Source organism: Neurospora tetraspora (genome assembly GCF_033439725.1).
Source record: "Neurospora tetraspora strain CBS 560.94 chromosome Unknown B0H65scaffold_9, whole genome shotgun sequence".
NCBI lineage: Eukaryota > Fungi > Ascomycota > Sordariomycetes > Sordariales > Sordariaceae > Neurospora > Neurospora tetraspora.
Genome location: NW_026944391.1, coordinates 462,577 through 487,059, shown reverse-complemented (window position 1 = coordinate 487,059; position 24,483 = coordinate 462,577). Strand labels below are relative to the sequence as shown.

Genomic DNA, 24,483 nt, shown 5'->3' with positions numbered 1-24,483 from the left:
AAGGAAAGTAAGTGGTACTAAGTACCTACTAGTATGACACCTGTCATACTTGGTTGTTGCTGGGCAACTCTCTCTAGTTAAGGAGGTCGTTGATACCGAGCCTCCCCTTGCTTTGCGCCCGCTCAGAACGCGCACGTTCATGCCTCTCGTGATCTTCAATCTCGCTCTGTGTCTCCGAAGGAGTGTCAACGTCGGCGTCGTAGTCTTGGGAGTGGATGCTAGGAGGGCTTACCGAAGCAGCTGGTGGCTGCTGTTGTTGCTGTTGCTGCTGCTCCAGCTGCTGCAGCATTCTGAATGCCGGTGCCAGTTCGTCAACATCAACATATTCATCATCATCGTCTTCTTCATCGTTCTCAGCCTGCTGCGGCATCTCCTCGTCGTCCTCTTGCTGTTCCGGCTCGTCAACGTCCATAGGCTCCGGCCCTACTACCTCCAGCTCCTCCGCCGCGGCCGCCGCGTTGACCAAGTCTTCGAGGTTATCGTGGCCGCTCTCCTCAGCAGGGGCACTCTGGCTCTGGCGCTGACTCTGAGATCTGGGCCTCGAAATCTCATCTCTCTTATCCACAAACCACTTCACACTCTCCGCACTCGGATTAACCGGGTTTCTCGCCCTAAACACCTGGGCAACCTCCCACAGCGTCTGCAGCGCGTCTCCATCCACCTTTTGCTCGCGCAGGCGCAGAACCTTGTCGTTGTCAACCCAGGCAGCCTTCATCTTAACGAACAGCCGCCGATCGTTGTGGTAGCGCTGGGTCTCCTCGGGCGTCATCTCGTTGGTCGGGTGGTATTTGGGCGTGGTGCGCAGCGAGGGGACGGCCTGGCCGAAGACGTCGTTCGCTGCTGTCGAGTAGTATTCATGGTCGTTGGTCTTGTGGGTGGAGGGGTAGTTTTGGAACGAGTAGCTTTCGTAGCCCAGGGGCGGGACGGGGACGGCAGGGCCGCCGTAGGGGGTTTGCATGCGGAGGGTGGAGGAGAGACTGTGCTGGTGGAAGGCGTCGAATTCGGCGCGTTGGGGGATGTTGTTGAGGTTGAGGGGGGTGTTGGGGGGAGGAGGAGCGGGACTGGCCGCGCGGAGTGAGGAGGGTTCTTGCCAGGTGTCGGGGATGGGGCGGAAGGTCATGAGGGAAGGGAATTCTTTCAGCTTGGAGTCGAAAATGCTGCGGTAAAGAACCATGATCAAGTTCTGTTTGCGCTGTTGCTCGCGGGAGATGGGGGGTTTCGCTGGTCGTCCAGGTGCATCGGATCTGAAGTCCTCCTCGGCGGGATTGACAGCGGATGAACTGCCGGCCTGATTCTGGTTGCTCATACGGTCCAGGGCCCTCGCCATTGCGCCGCGAACGGGTCGACCAGATGCGGCAGTGAGCTCAGTCGACGGATGTTCGAAATCCCTGAGTAGAGACATGTTGCTCAGAGGGGAAGGTCTGACGGGAACGTTGCTGGCGATTTGACTCTGCGGGGCACGGCGGTGATCCTGCTGCTGTGGTCCGGCGAAGTGAACGTGACGTGAAGCGCGACTGACCTCACATGTAACGCGATTGCGAGAGGTCTGTTGTTCTTCAACGGACTGGTTTTGTTGCAAACTGCGACGGGATTCACTTTGCTGGCCGTGAGAAAGTTCCTGTTGTTGCTCGACGCGGTGAGGTTGTCGTGAGGTGCGACTGGTCTGGCTGATGCGATCGTAGGCAACTGTCGCTGATCTGCGCGGGTTGGGACGATAACTAGCGGCAGTGTAAGCTTCGTCAAGTTCGAGATCACCTTGTGACTCAGAATACTGGGAGTCGGTAGCTGATAGCTCTTCTTGACTAGCTCTTCGAGTTAGCGACTTGTGCCTTTTAGAATGAGGCATATACTCCTCGTCTGGCATGTAGTCCTCGTCTTCATCTCCACCCGCTTGACGGCGTGGCATTGTAGCACTTGTGGGGGGTTGGAAGAATTCGGGAGGAAACAGGTCGCGCAAAGATGGTAGTCGAGGTTGATGTTGAGTGAAAGGTGAAGCGGCGGCTGAGACTGAAGAGGTCGTGTCCGGGTTGCTGGGCTGAGAGCGAGCGGCAGCACGTGGTCTTTTAGTCGTGCGCTTCGGTGCCGTGTCAATTGTACTCCAGTCCGTTTCGGCAATGTCAACGAAATGCTTGCCGTCCCCCTCTAGCATGTCTGCAAAGACACACGCTTTGCAGACATAGAAGGGGCAAACTCGGCAGCGGAGAAGAAAGTCTGGTGCTCTCCGATTGCAAGTGTCGCACATTTGGACTTTGCCAAAGCGCTTCTCCCATCCCTGATGGGAAGGTTGTCTTTTTGGGCCCCTCTTTCCTGTGATTCCTGCGGCTTTGTTTTGGTGCCAGCACACTCAATTTGAGTATAGTGGCTGCTGGTTGAGTCCATGGTGATATGACAAGAACTCCGGCTGAGGAATAGTGACTGTCGGTTGATGAGGTGGTGAGAAAGGCCTGAGTGAACACTATAGAGTGGGTAGGTGATGGTCGACAATATACGGGTTACAAAGAACAAGGGGGGAAAGAAATGACTGCAGACTGGGGGGCTATCAAGCTTATTATACTATGGACAGAAAGAATTTATCTTCCAAGGTCGTCGTGAAAGGTGAATGGGTGCTGTGTGCATCACGGGTGTAGGGGAGGGAAGGTTTAGATTGGGATGAGTTGGAAGGTGAAGAGAAAAGGGTTGGGCTGCTGTCCTCTCGTTTGGTTGGCTACAGCTCTTTGGCGTTTTACTTTGGATGGATGTCCAGAGCACTCGCTCTTCAGGTTCCCGAACAACTGTGAATGATGTGGTGATATGAACCTGGAACTGACATTCTAGAGATGCAATCCGGTGTGCCGGTGTGTTTTTCGGAATGCCTTTGCCCACTTCAAACAGATATCATGCCTCCTTGAAGGTGTATTCTTGTCCTCCGCGATGATTCCAGTCCATATTCCAAAGAAAAAGCAAACCCTGGCCGTAAATCGTTGCAGTTAGACCACAGCCTTGGCCACTCGGCCTCCTTGAATCCTATCACAGAAAAACAGGCGAGGGTCAGAAATAGATGGTATGTGGTAAGCCTGTTATGGCTCTTCTGCTCCCGAGTATAGTATTTCAGTATCAATACTCGGGATGAAGCTGATTCAAGGTTTGGGGTGTTACACTAAGGTCCATGAGGACCTCAATGGCTCAGGTTTTGTTTTCATTGAAAAGAAACCCCGGGTTGTAGGAGATAAAAGAAGAGTCTTGACAGCTTGGTGAATCACTCGACTGTCAGCCCAACTTTACAAGCACAAAGGGTTCGGTGAGACGAAAGGAGATGGAAGAGAAGGTTGGGATCGTGTAGAGAGCTGAAGGTTTCCTGTCACTCATGGCCAGTTTTTCAAATTGCCTCCAGATAGCCTGTCCAGATATCAGTTCTCCAATTTCCGATTAGGGCTGAAAGGATGAGAGTAGACGATATTTGTCGGCCGGGGTCGACGAGCCAGGTGCTGGTTAGTCGTCGTGAACGACGGGGTGGTTTCGGAACCGGTGCCAAGACTAAGGCTCCGAAATGTCGAACGGGCAATTACCATCGTTTGGATGTGTAAACCCTGTAACCAATCACAAACAATCATCCTCTGTGTGTTTTCATTGGACAATTGCTCATTTGATCTCACGCGTCTGCATCGCGTTTGGTTGGCGTTGGACGCGTTTCCAGCTTTGTCAGTGACACAGACGGCGAAGTGTCTTTGCCCGTTCGGCTCCCTTCGCACCCGATTCCTTCCCGGCCTCCATTTTCTGTTCATTCTCGCCGGCCGAGATTAAATCGCTCCCTTGCCAATCCGACCCAGCGTTTCCGGTTGTTGTTGACAGCGATCGCAACCAATATAAGCTGTGTGCCACAACACCATCGCCGATTTGGATGGTAGGACATGACTGACAAGATCAATCTCGGCGTCACAGCTTGCTTGATTGAACAACCTTTTCGAGACTTGTCGACTAGCAACGACTGCAGCAGGTCTGATATCTGGGAACTCGGTATCCTCGAGGGTAGCTAAGCTCCCTTGTGACTGATCAAGTGTCTCGTTTCTCATGGTCCCCTTGAGACGCCAGTTCGGGTCATGGATAGTTCGGGTGCCTTGGAATGCGGTTCATGAAAGAACAATAGAAACTGTAACAGCCCGAAGAGCAGGCGCCCCCTTGCTCGCCCCATCATGTGGCCCGCTTGCGACCCACTTTTGTAACTGCAGGCTAACGGGCCTCAGCGGGCATGTTCCCTGTGAACCCTGGACGGCACTCGGGGAGTCTTATTAGGCGCATTATTCCTCATCAGGACCTCTTCACTTCCTTCTGAGATCCGCCTTCTCTACAACAACAACAACAACTTTGAACAACCTATCGCGTAGCCTCCTGCTTTCAGCCTCAACTTCCACTCTTGATCGGCTGCTGAACTGAACCGAAGCTTCCTCCTTCTCGCGACACAAACATCAACAAACCCCTTTGCGCGCGCCGCTCATCGTTGCCTGTCGCAAGCGCAAACCGCCCCAACACTTGATCCCGAGAAAACAAGAGCGCGCTTGTCTACAATACTCCTCCTCTACATCTTTGGGGCTGGGGTTTTCCAAGACGCCTACACTACACCAAACATTTTACGACCGCTCTGAAGACTGCGACCAGCGCTTCCAATCAAGATGCTGCTACCTTCAGCCTTTGGTAGCGACTTGTCGCAACTTCCACAGACACGACCTCAGCATGCTCTCTTCGTCTCACCTCCTGCCAGTCCTAAGCAGGCGCCTGCTTCAGCCGAGTTCAACAACCTCTTCACCACTTCTCGGTCTCTGCAATTTCTCATGACCTCCTCCGATCCGTTCCTCGAGCACAGCGCCATGGGTGCACCGATCGCAACACAGCCCGTTACTCCCCACACAATATCCCAAGGGCAACTGCCCACCCCGCCCATGTCCCACGCGATGCCTCCAGTCAAGCTACGTCTGCGCGCAAGAAAAACCTCCGAGTCATACGGGTCTAGGAATGCCCATCAGCCTTCCCAGCGCAAGCGAATTATCAAGCGGCCACCTCCGCTAAGGCTCCACCGCGCATTAGACGACAGGCGTGGGAGAGAAGAAAATAATGAACAAGACTCAGATCTATACGAGGATCACGAGAGGGACCAGCGCGACAATCAGCTGCAACATGCTCAACAGCAATCACAACAACAAAGAGCGACGACACCTCTCGCAGCACCCCAGTTCCTCCCACCATTCGGCAGCCGACCGCAAACTCCCCCACGGTCGCGCATAGCTCCAGAAGTCATCCCTCTCGGGCTCGGCCGTTCGGATTATCACGCGCTCCACGCCGACAACGCAAAGAACGAGCGCCAACAAGCTACCGCGCCAGGGACAGACGTAGTGGTAGAGGCCAACGGGGAGCCGTGGAGCTCGGAAGAGGATCGCATTCTGGTCGAGCTAGTGCTAGACAAGCTCAAGCTTACAAAATCCGATTGGCAAGATTGCGCGCGCAGCATGGGCAAGGATCGCAAAAGCGTCGGCACGCGATGGAAAAGCTTGATGGTCAATGGAGACGTGGGCCTCAAGTCCAAGAGCAGTCGACGGAGCGGGATTCACGGGACTTGGCGTTGAAATGATTCCCATGTTTATTTTCATTTCCCCTTGTCATATTCCTTGCCACTACTAATCCCTGCCGTGGGGCCTGATATATCCACGTTGCTATTTTTGCTTACTACTATACTCGTCAGCGTGGGAACTCAAGGCGTCTAGGGAAATGAGGGCAGGCAAGTCATTGCGAGTGTATTACACCCATGGGATTGGGACCATTTACACGGGCATTTTCGGGGAGTTGGAGGTACACCTTTTTGCTGCCATTACAATCTTGCTTTTGAAGGAAACTGGCCAGCGAGCGTTCATGGATGGGGCGTACATACAATCTGACACCAGGCAGATCAACCACACACACAGATCTGTTTACTACTTATTAGAGCTATTTGGACAAATCATGGCTGGGAGATGGTGCTACTATGCTGTGTTGAACAACAACAACAACAACGCGCAATCTACGTTGCTTTTTGATTCAGACATCTGTCATTCAATCCCACTGTGCCGCGCCTTCATGTTTACAACCATGTTTTACCAACACGTTGCTCCGAGTTCAGATCCAGCTCGTTATGGTGACTCAGCGGTTGTTGGCTTTGATATGATGTTGGTGAGACGTCAAAACACACTTCATCCACCAAGCCATGTTCTAGTGGACTGCCTGCCAATCTTCGAAACCGATTCTGGATCGCAGGCAAGGGATGAAGTTGGTGGTACAGTACCTGGCTGAGGCTGGATCACCCACCAACCACATAATGTACCTACAAGCCCGGTGGTCCCTAGCGCCATGGAATGCGCGTCGTCTTGCTTGCTCACTCACTATTGATTCGTTTGTTTGTTTTCACTTTTCACAAATATCAGGGACCATCGGTTAGGCTACATGGCTCCCGCTAGGTAGTTCGTTGAATCCTGAGGGTGAATAAAGGAGCCCTTTCTTTTCTTTTACCCCTGGTGGTTAGGGGTACTAGATCTAGACCACGGGAGAGAGGTATGTGGGAACATCATGTCATGATGCAAACACGGCAAATTCCTTTGATGATAACGAATAGGACCCTTGTTGGTGATGGTGATGGTGATGGTGCCTCCCCAGTTGCCGAAGGGGAGTCAAGGGAAGAGGACTAACTAACGGGTGGCGTTGGGAGGGTCCGAAGGGAAGAACCATTGTGCGGTCAAGACTGTTTGAAATCCTAGCACCAACCGCTCGACAGGCCAATAACGGCTTTTCACTCTCCCTTCGTTCCCTCCTTGCTCTGGACAATCGTCTACTTCCCTAGGAAATTCAACAGAGGCGGAGCGAATGCCCGCGTGAAGAGAAAGAAAACTAGTAAACACTTACCCATGTCCATCCCCTCCCTTGTCTTTCTTGTCTCGCGCTTATCGGCAATCTCTCCCGTTCGTTTACCTGCTCTTCCCTTCCCTTCCCTTTACCCACGGACCAGGTTTATGTTTCGGGTTTTTACCATGTTTCACGTTCACACTCTCCACTGGGTGCCGAGTTGACGGGTTCTTGATAAGACATGGAGGAAGTCCTCGGACTGAACTAGTTATGTCTCGCATCGAATAATCAGATCCGATGTTGATGTAATACCTCCCTTGAGGCGTGATATCGGGCAGCAGTGACTGTTCGACGGGATGGATGTCTTGGCTACACTTGGACTTTTCAGCTAACAGTTAACATGATCTGGCGAGGTGAACGAACACGTTAGTACCTCTACTAGGGGTGTTGTTTATTTGCCAGCATTGGGTTCCTTTCTGCATCGATCGCGTAGCAGATGATTAAGAAGAAGTTGCTACATACAACAACATTCTACATATATGGGGGGCATGGCAGACTCTGCAGAGATCTCGAATCAAAATCAACCCCCATTGAGCCCGTCGATATGTTCGTACGGAGAAAACTAGGTAACCACTCTTTGATCACATCAAGATCAACAATCAGGGTCTTAAGTTATGGTGCAAGAGGGTACCGGAGAGTACCTAATATGTCCAGATCAACCATTCCCCAACCCATCAAAAAAAGCAAAAAAAGCCAAGTCGCCCAGGTAAGCTTGTCGAACATACGTCAACGCCCCAGCTTGCTGCAAGACTTTACGAAGACTGCCGCCGCGCAAGTTTTCATCAATGGGAACCACTGCGCCATAAGACCACAGCAGGTCCCGTTGTGGTAGAGCGGTTAGGTAACGGATTTTATATACCCGCTGGTGCCTAGGCCTGGTCCGCGGGGCGGGCGTCATGTCGTCTGATGTCGGGGGGAGGGACGTGCAGGCCGGAGGACGGCGGCGGCAGGGACGGTGGCAGGCACATACACAGTAGTACCGTACGCAGCCTGCATTGCTGTGGGCTTGCACGGGAATGAATGCCTTGGACATAGCCAACGACTCACCATACCCCATATCAGCTACGTCTATCAAGCATCTATCTATCTACGAGAGGCCACGACGCTTTTTGCGTGTCCAACTCGTGTTGCTTGTCTAAGCCGTACCTACAATGGTGTCTGAGCCTCCATTCTCATTCGCCATGTCGGACTTGTTGGTTTTCGAGGTGTTCGTAATAATCCTGTCTGCAAGTTGAACAGCCGGGACAAGGGGGTCGGTCCTCGAAGCACACTGAAGATCTTATTATGGGTGGGATTCATCATTCTTCCTGCTTATAGCTCAACATCACTGGTACCGCCGCAACAACCAGGGGAAGAACCTATTCAAGCGTAGAGTTTCTATATCCTTGCTTCATCCTCAAGTCTAGCAGTCGGATGGTCAACTTGCGCCAATCACCCCTAGAACAATATCCCAGAATCAAACCACCCCATCCTCTCAAGCAAAGACAACAAGTTCCATCAGCCAGCCCTTTCTTCCTTCTTTCGAACATCCTTCTCCCATAACAATTCTCACCCACCCTCGCCCTGACCAAGAGCAATGCCACCCACAACTCCACCAACAATCCAAATCCTCCCCGGCTACCAGCCCGGCATCCCCAGCCGCACACTAGAGATGCACATGGATTTCTGCGCCCCCCCCTCGCCGGGTGAGTCCGCACCTTCGAAGCTCAGCTCAGCTCGCCGTCGCTCTTAGCCCGGTGCTTAAGCGGCTGGACGGCGTGGATGAGGACCCTGAGGACGCCGCCGCCGATAATGGTGCCGATGGTAAAGTGAAGCCGCTCACACACAAAAGAAACCAAGTCTGGTCTGCCATCCTAAAATCCCAAGACGAAAAAGAACAACGGATAGTAGGCGTCGTCTACATCAGCGGTGATTACTACCGCTTTGGGGGGAGCATAAAGAGGAGAAAGGAGAAGAAGATGTGTGTTGGCTTAGGTGTCTTATTGTCGATGACTCGGTGCGCCGGGGGTTGGGCGTTGGAGGTAAGCTTTTTGCGGCGGCCATGGCGTTCGTGAAGGAGGTGGGGTTTCGCGAGTGTAGGTTGGCGACGTCGAGGGAGTTGGAGGCGGTGAGAAGGTTGTATGGGCGTGGTGGGTTTGTGGTGGTGGTGGAGGAGAAGAGCGAGGAGTATGTGAGGGAGGATGATGGGAGGAAGCAGATTTTTGAGAGGATGGAGTATGTTTGGCGGAGGGATGGTGGTGGTGGTGATGGTGGTGATGGTACGGAGGAGAAAAAGGGGGCGGACACCGGGACCGAAATGGTTGTTGGTTAAGGTTGATGTCTTGTGCTTACATCGGTGGTACCGTCATGTTATGTGCTCTCGTAGCATTGTTATATCTGTAGTGCCGACGAGAAGGTTCGAGAGGCTGGCACATGAGATGCCCGGAACTTGGAGATATGAAGGATGTCCTCACCAAAAGGATGAACTAGGTGCTTCTTCCACTGCTTCATATGTGTGGCCAACCCACGCAACACCTCATACCCAGTAGACCCTTGCCAGCACCCATCTCAACGTCCACCAAGCTCCCCATGTCGCAACCATGCCCGAAAGCACAAGACCCGCGACCACAGTACGCCGCATCTGAAAGGCGTCATCGGCTTCCATGGCCATGAGTTTTCGCTGCTTGCTGTGATAATAGCCGTCCTTGTCCTCGACTGGTTTGCCGTTCTCGTCGACGGCAGTGTACTGGTATGGCCGATACTTGTACACTATGCGATGAAGCCATGGAGGCAGCCTGCTAGGCCGTCTTTCGGCGTGATAATGAGAGCGGTGCATGGAGTACTTCAGGTCGACAATGGCCAATGATAGGATGAAGGATACGAAGATGATCGGGGTCATGACCACCTGGAGGTTCGTGTTAGTCGATTTGATATGGACAGTGCGCATGGTGTCACTCGTTACGGTACTCACCTTGTATAGCGTAGACTGGCCGCTGATGTCGGGCTTTGCATCGCCTCGATTGCCACTGACGGGCACTGGAGGGTTGACCATGGTGTATCGAATGCCGGATGCAGGATTGAATAGTTGTTATATGCGGGTTGTCTGAGATGATGGCTTTGAAGCTCGATGATGCAGCTTGGAAGCACGTCAAGGATGTGAAAACGCAGGTACCCGTGCTGTCAACGGCTTCTCAGCGCAATGTTCTGGATAAAATTAAGATTCTAAGCTAGCGTGTCGTATGTGGAGTTGATGCTGAGTTGATGCTGAGTGACGTTATGTGTTGGTTGTTGTGTTGTGAATACTTTATACTGCATAATTTGCTAGCGAATCTGTCCTCTTGCTTCGATACAATGATACCAAACTGCCGCCCATCAACAAGCATTCAGGTCTACGACTTTCCACGTACCTGTTGACGCAGATATGACACTGATCACCGCAAGCAGGTATGTACGTTTTTTGCTTATGGGCTCGATGCAAATCAAAAACAACCTAGGACTGAAGAAGCAATCGGATGAGAGACCGGTACATGTTATGCTTGGCACGTCCGGGTCTGATCGGCCTGAGCCGAGAGATCTCGGCGCCCCCGGGTGCCAGATCATCGGGAGGGGAACGGATGAGCGTCGAACGTTGCGGGTGGGCCGAATCAACGTCACAGGTGCCATTTTCAAAATGCCGTCATTCAATAAGAAGCATATGATTGATTTCATTCCTCTCTCATTTGTAGCTAACGAAACCAACGCCGCTTCCTTGTTTTTATTTGCTTGCCGCCTGTGCATTTAGGGGATGGCAATGCACTCAATCTCAACATCGACACCCTTGGGGAGCTGGTAAACAGCAACGCAGCTGCGAGCAGGCTTGTGGGTGAACCACTTGGAGTACTCCTCGTTCATGGCCTGAAGAGCGTTTAGTAAATCACACGGTCAAATGAAGACGAGACTCAGACTGAGTAAAGACTTACAGCAAAGTTGCTCATGTCGGTAAGGAAGGCATTGACCTTGACGACCTTCTCGATGGAAGAGCCAGCGGCCTCAAGGACAGCCTTGAGGTTCTTGATGCAGGCGGCAGTCTTCTCCTGGATGGTACCCTCGACGAGGTTGCCCTCAGAGTCACAGGGGATCTGGCCAGAGCAGTAGATGGCAGTGGGGGTCTTGATGGCGTGAGAGTAGGGGCCGGCAGCTAGATACAGTTCAAGACAGGTTAGTCATGACCGAACTGGTGAGTCTTAATACAGCTCAGAGCACGTACGAGGAGCGGCGTCCTTGGAGAAGACGGGAGTGGCAGACATGGTGACTGTGCGGTAGAGGGGCTGAACGGAACTGGTTGTTCTGAAGATGGCGGCGGAGGAGAAAGTAGACGGTGAAAAGATCACTCTGGAAGCACGTCTGGCAGCAATGGCAAACATTGAGATGGAAAAACAATTTGTGGGTCACCAGCTGCTATGTGCTATTCGTCTACAACTGCATATTCATTGACACTGTGGATGCAGAGTCCAGTTCCTACCGATAAAATGTTGTTACAAAATGGAACCTCACCACCTCCGTTCTTCGGACTCACACTCTCTCTCTCGATTCTCAAAGGGTTCGTGGGGCATCAACCCCGCATTCCGTCGCCGGTTAGCAGAGGCCTTGTACCTGGTACTTGGGCCGGGCCGTACAGTTCACCCCTGGAAAGTTCGTTAGCGCGGGACTTCACTACGCACTCTTCGCAACTCAACCACCATTCCACCACATTTCATGCAAGAAGTTGGTATCAACCAGATGCGTTTTGGAGGCTTTATACACTTTATCCAATTTTCCTTTTTGAATGTGGTTGTCCCGTTGTTTTTCTGTGAAGTTTTGCAGACCCCTGTCACAAGAACCGCGCTAACAAACTTTTAAGGGTTGAACTGTAGAGGTGCTGCGACCTGTCGCGCCGAGATGAGCCAACACTCTCGGTCATTGCTTCCGCTGTCAAGCTGTGGAAGCTAAGGAGCTTGGACCATCCTCCAATTTCCGGGGAACAGCTTCGAGAGGACTGAAGTGTCCCTTACACCCCCTTGAAATTTCAATCCAATACATCGGGTTAGGGTTGACTGGCCAAAGGGAAGACGTCTGAGCCTCTGAGATAAAGTGTCCCCAAAAACAGCCAACCCCTGGGCCGCGTGTGGGTCCGCCGCTAGATTGAATGCCGCGCTGTCACGGTCGCTGGCCGGAAACGGCTTGAAAAGCTGCCACTTTACCTCACTCAGTTGTACCTCCTTACGTACCTCAACCTGCTGCACCTCACGCTCCTGCCTCCTGCAACCCTGCTCCTCTGCCCTCGAGCCTCTTGCTCTCTGCTTTGCGCCCCTGTCCGCCTTGTCGAGAGACGATTCAGCTGTCCGTTTCATTGGATCCCGTAGGGCCACCTTGTTCTCTGCAAATGCAACTTCCACCTCCCACCTTCTCTCGCGTCCGCCGTGGTTTAAGACGTCTGTTGTCGTCGGTGTGGCCGAAGCCTTCTTCTTTGTTCCCGTCACCAGTATTGTGCAAACACTCTATTACAAGGCAACGGGCCAGTTCGATCCCTCGCGTTTAACCGCCCAAGAGTACGGGAGACTTGCTCTTCACGGTACGTCATGAGGCTCCAGTCCATCCATCTCCGTTCTTTTAGTAACTAACACCATCAATCAATTTTTGAATAGGCCACGTCTGAGTCCATAACCACTTCGACCGGCCGCCATGGCCTCCACAACAGCAACCCCCGAGGCCACTCTACGCCAGAGGAACGTGCCAGCCTCGAGTAAGAAAGCCAAGAATGGCGTTTCTGATGATGTCGAGACCGACAAGGTTCCGAATGCCGTCGCTCCGGCCAAAGCCGGCTCCGAACTCGAATACAAACTTGCTCTTGGCCTCGTCACGGCCTTGGCCTTCCTTACCAGATTCTGGGGCATCAGCCATCCCGATGAGGTCGTTTTCGACGAAGTCCATTTTGGAAAGGTACCTTGATGACCCGAGTGCACCATATATCCATTGGCCATGGCTGACATGTGCCGTCACACAGTTCGCGTCCTATTATCTCGAGAGAACATACTTCTTCGATGTGCACCCTCCCTTTGGCAAGCTCCTCTTTGCCTTCATGGGCTGGTTGGTCGGCTATGATGGCCACTTCCACTTCGAGAACATCGGCGATTCCTACATCACCAACAAGGTCCCATATGTCGCTTTCCGCTCTCTTCCCGCCATTCTCGGTGCCCTCACCGTCTCGGTTGTCTATATGATCATGTGGGAGTCGGGTTATAGCCTTCCAGCTTGCCTGGTTGCCGCCGGTCTCGTCCTCCTCGACAACGCTCACATTGGCCAGACCCGCCTGATTCTCCTCGATGCCACCCTGGTCTTTGCCATGGCGTGCAGCTTGCTCTGCTACATCAAGTTCCATAAGCTGAGGCATGAGCCCTTCTCCAGGAAGTGGTGGAAGTGGCTTATCCTGACTGGCTTCGCCCTTTCTTGCGATATCTCCACCAAGTATGTCGGCCTCTTCGCCTTCATCACCATTGGCTCTGCCGTCTGCATCGACCTGTGGGATCTTTTGGACGTCAAGCGTCCCGGTGGCGCTCTGACTCTGCCCCAATTTGGCAAGCACTTTGCTGCTAGGGCTTTTGGTCTGATCATTATGCCCTTCATCTTCTACCTCTTCTGGTTCCAGGTTCACTTCTCGATCCTCAATCGCTCTGGACCTGGCGATGACTTCATGACCCCTGAATTCCAGGAGACCCTCAGTGACAACATTATGCTCGCCAACGCCGTCACCATTGATTACTATGACACCATCAGCATCAGGCACAAGGAGACCAAGGCCTACCTTCACAGCCACCCGGACAGGTACCCGCTGAGATACGACGATGGCCGTGTTTCTAGCCAGGGTCAACAGGTGACTGGCTATCCCTTCAACGATACCAACAACTACTGGCAGATTCTCCCCCCCGGCCCTGATGATCAGAAGCTCGGTCAGCACATCAAGAACCATGATCTCGTGAGGCTTCGCCATATCGTCACGGATACCATCCTGCTCTCTCACGACGTTGCTTCTCCTTACTATCCTACCAACCAAGAATTCACCACCGTCCCCATCGGAGATGCCTACGGCGACCGTGCGGCGGATACTCTTTTTGAGATCCGTATCGAGCATGGAAAAGCCAACCAGGAATTCAAGAGCATTTCCAGCCACTTCAAGCTGATCCACAACCCGAGCAAGGTTGCCATGTGGACTCACTCGAAGCCACTTCCGGAATGGGGTTTCAAGCAGCAGGAGATCAATGGCAACAAGCAACTGGCACAGAGCTCCAACGTCTGGCTTGTTGAGGACATTGCCTCTCTGCCTGCGGACCACGCGCGCCGTGCGAAGCCTGAGAAGAAGGTCAAGACCCTGCCGTTCCTGCGCAAGTGGTTCGAGTTGCAGCGGTCTATGTTCTGGCACAACAACCAGCTCACAAGCAGCCATCCTTATGCCTCTCTGCCGTACCAGTGGCCTTTCCTGTTGCGTGGTGTGAGCTTCTGGACGCAGAACGATACTCGCCAGCAGATCTACTTCCTTGGCAACCCCATCGGTTGGTGGCTTGCTAGCAGTGTTTTAGCCATCTATGTCGGCATTGTCCTGGCGGATCAGTTCTCGCTCCGCCGAGGGCTTGACGCCATGGATCGTCGTAAGTACCCTTGCATTCCTCGTTGTCATAATGACTGATATGAAACACGAAGCTAATCAGGACATACTAGGTACCCGATCCCGCCTGTACAACTCGACAGGTTTCTTCTTCCTCGCCTGGGCAACTCACTACTTCCCCTTCTTCGTCATGGGCCGTCAGCTCTTCTTGCATCATTATCTACCGGCTCACCTTGCCTCGGCACTTGTGGCTGGCTCGGTCGTGGAGTTCCTCTTCAGCACCGACTCGGCGGAGTCTGATTACCAGCCCAGCAAATCGGGCAAGAAGGTCGCCCCTACCACCAAGCGCCGCTTGAGTGCCCGCGAGCGTCTTGCTGGCCAGAGCATGGCTGGCGCCTGGATCGCGACTGCGGTCATCATGGCCCTCGTCGCCTTTGGCTGGTACTTCTTCTTGCCCTTGACCTACGGATATCCTGGTTTGACCGCTCCTGAGGTTAACCGGAGGAAGTGGCTGGGCTATGACCTTCACTTCGCCAAGTAGATCCGTCGTCACTTGACGGAACGGTGAAAACGTGTGCACAGGAGACTGTGAATGTACAGTAGTGTTGTGTCTGAGTGTGTAGAAATATAAAAAGGGGGAAGGTGGCGTGTAGGCGTTTCCAGTTTCAATCTGAGCACATCAAGGTGCGGACGAATATGGCATGCAAATCACAAAGCTGGGATTGATCTCAAAGTCATGTTACTTTCCTATGTCTTATACGGATTTAGAGCTATTCTCACCATAGATCAAAATCAAATCTGATTACCGCAATCTTGTGTTAGCAGGTGCCTTGTTGCTTACCGTGAGATCCTGAATCGACCTATATATACATATGTACCTTAGGGACAGAGTCACTGCAACAATTGACAGGTCATGGAAGAAGGAATGCGAATAGCTTGGATCATCTTCATTATTACATTATTCTATCCACCCATTTGTAACCGGGTCCATCAGAGCAACACGAGTTGTTCAAGCTCAAAACAACCTAACGGCTTCCAAAACCTACCGTGATATCCCACCACATCAACCACAGCCATCAAATTGTTGCGGAACGAACAACTCAACAATCTGTCTCTTTAAAAGCAAGTTAGCTTAAACAGTCCTCAAACAGAACAAAATCGCCGAGGTAACCAAATATTTGTGATGTGTTTGTATACTTCAGAAACCCAGTTTATAAGCACCACCAACCTCACCAGCCAGCACTACCCCCCATCCTCCAGATACCCGCGAGCACATGACGATGCAGGCGTTTTCCCCGAAGAGAAGTGGCTTTCTGGGACAAGCTTTTTAGATAGCGGGCCAGCCGAAAGGGATCTCCCCCCTGTTACAGGGCTCGAATCCGAGGAGGTTCATACGGCTCTTCCTATTACAAATATGGTAGGGTTGCAGCGCGAGCTGCGAAAATCATCATGGTATACGGGGGGGGGTTGGGTGGATGGATGGATGAGATGGGGAAGAGAGGAAAAGAGGAGGAAAAGTAGGGAACGTACCACTTGAGAGGTTTGAAGAGGGGGAAGTCGGTTCGGTTCGTATCGGGTTGGGTTGGGTTGGGTATCTGACGAAGAAGAGGAAGAGGAAGCAGAGGAAGACGAGATGAGGGAAGAGGGAAGGCAGAGTAATAACCGCCCCTGCAAGACCGAGCGAGCTCGAGTGAGCAGGCCAGGTCAGCGGGCAGCAAGCAAGTGCCGATTCCGATCCTCGATCATCCGTCTTCTCTGTTCCCTCACACTCTATCAGACCCAACCCGATCCGACCGACCGACCGACTTCCCAGCTGTGGTGCATGTGTCGCTGATGGTTTCAGTCCATGACCCCCAGATCAAGTCGCCGTGAGGCGTAAACCCAAACAGAAACCCTCAAAAAATTGCGCCAATTCGAGCGAGCGATCAAGCTATCGGTCGTTGCGTAGTGCGGAACAAAAAGCGCGGCGCCGCACTGGGAGGATGATTGCGTCGTTAATGGAAAGCGCTCGTTCGGTTCGCGACGTGCGAGGTCTGGAGGAAAAAAGTTTTGTAGGAGAGGAGATGCAAAACTGCAAAAGTGGCTCCTGCTCTAGGCTGGAAGGAAACCCCACCACAAGTTGCAAGGACTGGAGCTTCGTGCACGGACCATGATGGCCGAACGACCTCCGGCCGCTCCGCCAGCCGGTTTTAGTGGGGTTCTACCTGTGAGTGGAGCACAGATAACGGCGACAACGACCGTCGAGTCCGGCCGGGTGAACCGCGCGTGCAGGGGTCAACCAAATGGCCGTCAATGATCGGAATCATGATATCATATCTCTCGTTAGGGATTCGAGTACGGAGAGAAAGCAGAAACGAACAAGATCAGCAAGGGAAGTCACATGGAGTTGATACCGGTCGAGAGAATAACAACGCATTCGAGATATCGATGGCTACGGAAGAGACTACGAAACTACCACCATGCCATGTGCTGGTTCTAAACCTTGGGCAACCCCGGCTACTGTTCTTAGCACGCACCGCGATTTCAGCCATCTGGGAGAATATGTGAAGTGGTAAGGAGGGACTGTTTTTGCCTAGATAAATACAATAACATCATAACAGCCAAACACACCTCTGCCCTTCCTCCGCAAACGCGTCTTTGCATCTGCCACTTTCGAATGCCACTTGATCGTAGGCTCGCATTCATTACATCATAATATAACAGGAGGATATCAACTCCTTAAAATCGCTAAACCCCATTCAAACCCGCTGATAAAATCAAATTCCATCCCTCCTCCAGTAATCCATTGAGTAGAATTGACTGTCATATTCTCTTTCCATATCTTCATTTTTAGTATCGGCAGTGCATCCAAGTTTCCAACCTGTACTCTGTGGATGGGTCAAGGAGCCTCCAGGTCCAGTCGCGGGCATATAGCCTCATAGCACAGTGAATCGCGGTCTCCCCATCATGTCTGACTTAGAAGTAAGCATTCATGTCATGCGAAGTCCAATCACCTTGATAGGCGTGCAAGATATCCTGAGACGATGGCTGGGAATAGCCGGCAGCCATGCTCGGGATGTCCACGTTCGCGAAGAGCGATTCAGTGAACGTGGGTTTTGAGTAGGCGTCTGTGGTAGGAGGATACAAAATGAAATCTCCCGGGACGTTATTGCAGCTACCCATGGCGAAATCTTGATCCTCAAAGCCCTCATCAACTTCCCCCAATGAGGTAGGGGGCGTGAAGAGCATCGTGTTTCCTTGCCCGATGGGAGAAATATGGGCGGGATGTGGGTGGCAAAGCTCGGGTGCGGTGTACGCGCCGAGATGCTGTCCCATGTCTTTGGGGTAAAAGGGAGAAATGACTTGGTTGGGCAGTTGCATAGTCGCACCGTAGATGTCATCAATGAGCGTGAACTCGTTGAGATCTTGATACGCGGAATTGTGGTCCATGCCAGAATCCGTTGATGGAGTGCCGTTGTCGATGGGTGAATAGTCAAGCTCAAGCTGCTGTGGGATGGTGTTGAAGTTGAACTCGGGGGCATATGAAGGGAACTCAATGTTGGTCTGGTACAGCCCAGCGTTCCAATCATCAGAGGGAGTGGCGATGCTCATACTGCGGTCGCTCGAAGGGGTACCAATGTTCTGCAGCTGAGGAGTAGGATGGCCGGAATCGGGCCCCAAGCTGGGAAGCGTGCTGGGCTTCTTGCCATTGGTTTTGGTCCTAACGTACGTCCAGCCATGGGCCTTTTCCATGTGCTGCTTGCAGTTGGACTCGCGCTTGGACTTGTAGGGGCAAGGCTTGAAGAGGCACTCATACATAGGTGGGGCTGAGGAGTGCTTGTCGTTGTGGTGACGATCCATTTCCTTTTCAGTTGGCCAGCCGTACTCGTGGTACTTGCATGTCTTAACCGGGCACTTCCATGGTCTGGAATGTGTCTTCTCGTGCTTGGTCAGGTCACAAGGGCGCTTGAACTCCTTGTTGCAACCAGGCTCGCGGCATCTCTTCGGCGCCAGCTCCTCAGGGCTGGCGTTCTTCTTCCGGCGAGCCATGGAGCGCATAACCTCCTCTTCATCCAAAGCCTCCTCGCTTTGGGAGCGCTTGAAGTTTACTGGGGTTTCCGGCGCCTTGTCACAAAGGTCCACGGGCAATCCAGTGGCCAAGGAGATGGCCTGTCCGTTCTTCTTCACGCGGACCAGTTCCGAAAGCCTTCCGTTGATGTGAGGGCCACCGTGGATCTTGATTTGATCAGTGCTAAAGTAAATGTCAGCACAAGCCGCACAGTTGCAGGAGAAAAGAGAGTCGTACGGATCAATATCCATGTCATTGGCGCCATCCTTGGTCTTGTTGCTTTCCGCAATCTGCCGAGCATAGTTGTAGAATTGATCGACGAGATCAACAAAATATCCATTGGTGTAAGGGAGATCGCGAGGGCGAGTCAACTCGCGGTCGCCGAGGTGCTGGACGGTTGCCTGGAGGCAGTCAATTGTCGTGAGACAGAAATCGAGGTATGAGCCTGCAGCTTTGGTCCTCTCCTTTAAGAGTAGCGCACGGTAAGTATTCATCCTAACGTCCAATGGATCAACAGATTCGCTTACCGGAGCCACGAGAATCAAAGTCTTCTCGAGATCTCTTAGGCACAAAATCTCCTTGTCCTGAATCTTCTTGGGGCACTCGAGCACAAGCGAGTGAAACTCTTTCAGAGCCGGCTTTGCAAGCAGAGGCTTCAAGATGTATTCAACGATGCGGTTGGTAGCACGGTCACTAAGGCCCGGAAGATCGAGTGTTGATGTTGCGCGAGCGGCGGCGGATCTGGTGACAGCCGAAGTCCTCGTGGTCTTGGCCTTGAAAGAGGCATCCTTCTCGGAAGTAGAAGCAATCGAGCTTCCTAGACCGCTGTCTGAATCGTGGTGCCGAGATGAGCGGCGTGTCCGTGGACGGAGCGTTCGGCGCTCCTGCTCAACCTCCTTGGGCATGATGGGCGAATCCAGGTTTCTCTGAAGGAGCCCACGAGGCGGGGGAATGCACTCGCCACTTTGCTTAGCCGAGACAAATGTGTCGTTCGAAGAGGCCAATTGCCTCTCGATGGCGTCCAAAGTTAGGGCAACACGGCGACAGCGGGAGTCGATAACATCGTCCAAGTTGGTGTGGGAGCGGCGAGGGAGCGACGGCGGGACGAAGACGCGCTCAGAAGAGTCCCCAGAGGCGGGGGTGGCGGGAGAGTGGAAAGTAGCTCCCTTTTGTAGGAGCATGTTGGTATTGAGGGTCAAGCCACCCGCTGGTCTCCTGCGAGGGTTCGACATGTTTGCTGTGTTGTGTGGAGTTGATGGGCTATGTTGTCGACTGTTTTCTCTGGTCAGTCCATGAACTCGCGAAAGCGTGTAAGCTAAGGATGGGCGTGGGAGACCGAGGACGTCGAGTGAGTCACTACACCGGATGCATCACAATGATATCCCACACTCTGTTTCCTCCTATCAAGACGAGGCAGGACAGGATTGGCCAAGGGCTGTGGAGGTGGATGTCGGGGCGGGATAGTTGCCAGCAGGCGGGTTTTATCTTACTTTGATGAGATATCACGAGCTGACAAATACCTGGCAGCCCGGCGACTTCGACTCTGGAATCGCGGACGTTGAGGTTCACGATAGCAGGCGATGGAGGCGGCGATCCGAACAGGAGAAAGATGGATCCTGGGGAAAGGTGCGATAGCGTAGAGGTAAAGGGTTGGGTATCGAATTGGTATTCAGGCTTGGTATCAATAGCAGGCTATGTTTGCTGTACTTGGCTAACAAGTCGGAATTGTCGTTCAAACTGTGCTGAATGGGGACAATAGCACTAGTCCGAATGACCCGGGGAAGAAACACCAGACGAGAGCAACAGGCAGGAGAGAGAGAAAACGGGATGAAAGGAGGACGCTGTGGTGGATGGCCAGGGAGGAAAAGGGATCGCGGACGGCGCGGAGTCGAAGCTGGGGAGAGGATGGGTGATGAGAAATGGAGAATGGAGCGAGGCCGAACGTTGCTGCCTGCTGACGGACCAGGGTCCGGGTGGGTCAAGCGGCGCAGCTCCACGCTAGCGTCCCCGCCATTGGATGGAAGTGGTTTGAGCGCGGATCCTTCCTCTTGCTCTTGCCCACGCCAGCGCCTGTGCTTGGGCTTGGGGCCTTGGGGTGTTCACGGTGCCAATGCCACACTCGATTTACCTACCGTTGGTTTTCGTTCCAGAGGCTGTTTGCTGCGGCGTTGATCATGATGTGTGATGCCGGTTAGGCGATGTTAAAGCGAGACATCGACGGCTTGTCTCCACTGTGCTTACTCTGAGCCAATCGTATTCAATCAAACATCTCAGCTCCACCGCAATGTGTCCCTGATTCTCCGATGACCAACCCAAATACCCATGTCAGCCCTGTCTGGATGCACCTCACACGAGTCTTCCAAAAGTCTTCCACTACCAAAACGAGGACTTTTCGCAGGGCTATCCCAAGAACCGGGAAAGTCGGCATGGGCATGATGCCAACGGTGAGCTCTTTGTCTGCTGCCCGTTCGTCATTCTCAATTTTCCGTTACTGAGGACGCGTAGGGGTTGACGACAAACGCTCAAAGGAAACCAGAAGATCTCAAGAATAGGACTCTGTTGCTTGGGGGGGTCACCAGCCGACCTCTCTGGAAACGCAGGACGACCTGGACGGATAGCAGACGATTTGCGGTTGCGGTTTTGAAGTCCGGGGTATCCCTTTCCCCCACGGCCACTTGTCCACTGCCTGTCCTATGAGGCCATAACCCATATCCTCCCAATCAAGGGGAAGGTGAAGGCGGCGCAGGACATGGCCACGATCAGTGTTGCAACAGTCACTATTCAGGCATGTTTTGGCGACTCCAGTCCTATAGCATGTCCAGGACAGCTCATCTCGACGAGTGTCGGTTTGCGGAGCGCTCCAACATCGTGGTGTAACATCGCGAGTGTCTTGCTGGTAAACCCCCAGGCGCTGAGCCACCGCGGTGGGCGGGCACGAAAGTCGGCGTCCCAAATAGGATGTCCGCCCCTGTGAGAAGTTCCGAGTCTGATTTGCTGACGGTCCCAAGTTTCCTAGTGCCATCCAATCATTGTGTGTGTCTGCGCAACATCGTCTCATGTAAATCTGCCCCAGTAGAACTTTGCATATCGAGAACGCTAAACGGACAGGGGAGGAAATGGGCCCCCAATCTGAGCCGCTGCGTCTCGAAACCTTTGCCCCCCAGCCTGAGAGAGATGAAGAGGACAGGTCGGGCATTGACTCACAGACGATCATTATCGTACGGCTTTCCAGTTCTTTCCCGTCATTGTCGTTACTGTGGGCCTTCTTTGACAAGATGCTCTCTGTCTACATTCAGACATTGGCTACGGGGGTTCGGGTGGTTCAATGTGTAGTTCCTTCCCCAGACCAGCCATCTTGGAAACTGCAGAATTGACGAACTGGCGGGCTGAGCTTCTACCTCTGGGATGATCTGGAGGCTGCACGCCGCGGTTAAGCCACATCATGAAGCTGATTGGCGCAGGGGGGGTTGTGAGCGCAAGCTTCACCCCGTTATGATCTCCTCCACCATGATGATACTATACCCCACCCAGCACCCTTCAGCCCTATGGACTATCATCGAGTTGGGCTTCACGACATGTGTAGGACACCAAGGCCCTGTCATCCGGTCTATGTACATACGTACCTACATCAGGACACATACACCTTACAGCCGTCCAGTTTACAGGCATACGTATGCTGTGATATGCACATATGTTCACCACTGACGAAGCCGCTTGCAGAGATTTAAGGGCATGCATATGTATTGACGAATGAGAGCAGAGAAAAACTGGAAGCCTCGAGATACACATTGTGGTTACCTAGATCCAACCCCCACCGCTCGCTACTAGTACACGATTAATACGCCGGCAAGGCTTCGATCTCGTCAACGGCAGATCGTGGTCTAGCATTTAGCGACCGGCTAACTCTAAATCATCCCTGCCTTGATCGAGACCATTGGATGACGGATGGAAAATAAACGTCTCACACACGGCAGGGGGAGAGAACGGGACTCGCCATCCATTGACGTTACAGGACATCTATGATATAAACCTATTGTGGATTTTCGACGAAGCCGCTTGCTTGTTCTCGGCTCTAGACTACGACTACGTGGATCAAACGACGCTTCAGACGCCTGATCTAACCTTCAGGCAGCTGTATTCTTCTACAGCCCGAGGTATCCCCTCACCCGACTCAGAAAGCGGAGAAAGACACTCCTCATATGGGGGTGGAGAACGCGGATCGTGGACGGTGGACATTGGCGAGATGGGATATACCAATGGTACGTTTCAGCGTGCTACTCTTCCTCCTCCACCTGGAATGACAAGAGAAAGCTTCGGGAGTGGTGGTCGGCGTCGCGCCGTCGGCGAGATTCGGTGAATATCCCGCTTCGACTCGTGAGCTATCATCGAGGTTGGACGGCCCTTCACATATCTGTTGAACTTCTCAATAGGCAGCATTTGTAGTACTTCCCCGTACAGCCCGTAAGAGCTTGAGCACTTGGCACTTCTGCCACGATTATTGTTGCTGTTGTTGTTGTTGTTGTTGTTGTCGGTATTTTTTCGGCGTTGTTTACGCTGCTTCTGCTCCAAGACAGTCCAGCCGTAGCTCTTGGCTGCCAAGGTGGCCTTTCTCCGGGCCTCGTTCTCTAACATCCTGTCGCGCATCTGGCAGACTATGCACCGGCTGGTTTTGATGCTCTGAACGATCTCGCACGGCTTCTTCCAATGAGAGGAGAGGAAGAACAGGCGCCATCCCTTTGGCTCGTCAGTGTCTCGCCTTCGGCGGCTTTTTTGTATCTCACGTTCTTTGTGTTGACAGCAAGGGGTAGAACAAGTCCAGACTGCTAGAGATCCTTGGATAGGGTTGTCATTAAGGGCCTTGGTGAGTTTCATTCTCGCCTGAATGTTCGTAGGGGTAAAGTAAAAGGAGACGAGGTCGAGGTAACGTGGGATGACTTTGAGGTAATGGACGGTATAGAGGGACGTATATCATTGACCAGATTATGTCCAGCAACTTTGCTGACGAAGAATATGATTTGTTTTATAGCGCCCTAGAGCATCTGTCAACAGATACCGATGACAAAGAACTACGCCCGGATCAAAGACCTGTCCTTTGACCACATACATTTTTAGAAGTGGACAATTACTTTGTCGTCATAAGAAGATATTCCAGAACAAGAGAGTTGTTTCAAATCCTGAATCTGGGGTTATCCATTGTTCGATCCGCATTACGTGGGTTAAGCAACCGAATTTTCAGGGAGGTTTAAAGGCAGCCTCTTGGTCTCTATGACACTTCACCACCTTTGTTATCCATCAAACTTACGCCCTTAACAGGCATGAGGACAATGAAGCCACTTAATAAACAGAGGCTGTGCTGGGGGGAAAAAACGTACGTAATTACTGGTCGACTAAGAAATACATAACAAAAACCATCCACCAAAGACGTTTGCGTGCAACGCTATTATCACTCGGCCACTTCAACTCGAAGGCTCGTCAATCTGTCAAACAGGAATAAGGGCCTCGCAGAGTGAATGGGCAACCCGACAAGTACCCATTCGAAATTTCTGTTATGGGATGCACGCCGGTGCCCAAGTTCCGCCGCATTGGGCGTGTAACTGGGAAGAGACGCCCAGGGCAACCTGAAATAGGTAAAGAGATATGCGCAAGCGAGCCACCGAGCAACTTATCACCATTCCCACTAAATTTGATGTTTTTCGTGGTTGCAACATCCCCGATCCACTCAGGTCTCATCCTCCATTCGCCGAACAACCGAAGGACTTTACACAGGATTCGGATATTGCTGAACCTGAACAGGCAACATATGAGGCATACTCTGCCGCTTTCCACGCCGGGCCCAATTCCGACGAGCAGACAACAACAAAAAAAGATAACACAAACGACTCATCGGACTCGCAGAGTTTCTGGCTATCTTCTTCCTCTTCCTCATCCTCTTCTCACC

At 52.6% G+C, this 24,483-nt stretch overlaps 9 protein-coding genes across 9 annotated transcripts; 4 read left to right on the top strand and 5 right to left on the bottom strand.

The window, feature by feature from the left end:
- Positions 1 to 73: 73 nt before the first annotated feature.
- On the bottom strand, positions 74 to 2,149 carry B0H65DRAFT_512487 (uncharacterized protein; the record flags this gene model as incomplete). The annotated part of the gene is made up of 1 exon (XM_062828576.1): positions 74 to 2,149. One exon carries the CDS (start codon positions 2,147 to 2,149, stop codon positions 74 to 76), a length of 2,076 nt encoding a protein of 691 aa, XP_062676967.1.
- A 2,054-nt stretch (positions 2,150 to 4,203) lies between these two features.
- B0H65DRAFT_332813 (uncharacterized protein) lies at positions 4,204 to 5,903 on the top strand. The gene has a single exon (XM_062823526.1). The coding sequence runs from the start codon at positions 4,647 to 4,649 to the stop codon at positions 5,592 to 5,594; it is 948 nt and encodes a 315-aa protein (XP_062676966.1). The 5' UTR covers positions 4,204 to 4,646; the 3' UTR covers positions 5,595 to 5,903.
- A 2,573-nt stretch (positions 5,904 to 8,476) lies between these two features.
- B0H65DRAFT_553150 (uncharacterized protein) lies at positions 8,477 to 9,211 on the top strand (the record flags this gene model as incomplete). Its single annotated transcript, XM_062829944.1, has 3 exons — positions 8,477 to 8,585; positions 8,611 to 8,860; positions 8,980 to 9,211. 3 exons carry the CDS (start codon positions 8,477 to 8,479, stop codon positions 9,209 to 9,211), a joined length of 591 nt encoding a protein of 196 aa, XP_062676965.1.
- Positions 9,212 to 9,415: 204 nt separating this feature from the next.
- On the bottom strand, positions 9,416 to 9,931 carry B0H65DRAFT_436543 (uncharacterized protein; the record flags this gene model as incomplete). The annotated part of the gene is made up of 2 exons (XM_062825248.1): positions 9,416 to 9,784; positions 9,851 to 9,931. 2 exons carry the CDS (start codon positions 9,929 to 9,931, stop codon positions 9,416 to 9,418), a joined length of 450 nt encoding a protein of 149 aa, XP_062676964.1.
- Positions 9,932 to 10,558: 627 nt separating this feature from the next.
- B0H65DRAFT_479912 (Endoribonuclease L-PSP-domain-containing protein) lies at positions 10,559 to 11,381 on the bottom strand. The gene is made up of 3 exons (XM_062827553.1): positions 11,126 to 11,381; positions 10,839 to 11,056; positions 10,559 to 10,773 (listed from the first exon to the last, which is right to left on the bottom strand). Exons 1-3 carry the CDS (start codon positions 11,280 to 11,282, stop codon positions 10,657 to 10,659), a joined length of 492 nt encoding a protein of 163 aa, XP_062676963.1. The 5' UTR covers positions 11,283 to 11,381; the 3' UTR covers positions 10,559 to 10,656.
- Positions 11,382 to 12,280: 899 nt separating this feature from the next.
- B0H65DRAFT_512484 (uncharacterized protein) lies at positions 12,281 to 12,480 on the top strand (the record flags this gene model as incomplete). The annotated part of the gene is given in 2 exon segments (XM_062828575.1): positions 12,281 to 12,310; positions 12,328 to 12,480. 2 exon segments carry the CDS (start codon positions 12,281 to 12,283, stop codon positions 12,478 to 12,480), a joined length of 183 nt encoding a protein of 60 aa, XP_062676962.1.
- Positions 12,328 to 15,306, top strand: B0H65DRAFT_561402 (Dolichyl-phosphate-mannose-protein mannosyltransferase-domain-containing protein). The gene is made up of 4 exons (XM_062830171.1): positions 12,328 to 12,469; positions 12,543 to 12,837; positions 12,902 to 14,540; positions 14,611 to 15,306. Exons 2-4 carry the CDS (start codon positions 12,580 to 12,582, stop codon positions 15,036 to 15,038), a joined length of 2,325 nt encoding a protein of 774 aa, XP_062676961.1. The 5' UTR covers positions 12,328 to 12,469; positions 12,543 to 12,579; the 3' UTR covers positions 15,039 to 15,306.
- Positions 15,307 to 17,248: 1,942 nt separating this feature from the next.
- Positions 17,249 to 20,158, bottom strand: B0H65DRAFT_332703 (uncharacterized protein). Its single transcript, XM_062823525.1, has 2 exons — positions 20,066 to 20,158; positions 17,249 to 19,817 (listed from the first exon to the last, which is right to left on the bottom strand). Exon 2 carries the CDS (start codon positions 19,775 to 19,777, stop codon positions 17,453 to 17,455), a length of 2,325 nt encoding a protein of 774 aa, XP_062676960.1. The 5' UTR covers positions 19,778 to 19,817; positions 20,066 to 20,158; the 3' UTR covers positions 17,249 to 17,452.
- Positions 20,159 to 21,541: 1,383 nt separating this feature from the next.
- B0H65DRAFT_479896 (uncharacterized protein) lies at positions 21,542 to 23,836 on the bottom strand. The gene has a single exon (XM_062827552.1). The coding sequence runs from the start codon at positions 23,415 to 23,417 to the stop codon at positions 22,812 to 22,814; it is 606 nt and encodes a 201-aa protein (XP_062676959.1). The 5' UTR covers positions 23,418 to 23,836; the 3' UTR covers positions 21,542 to 22,811.
- Between the last annotated feature and the right edge of the window lie 647 nt (positions 23,837 to 24,483).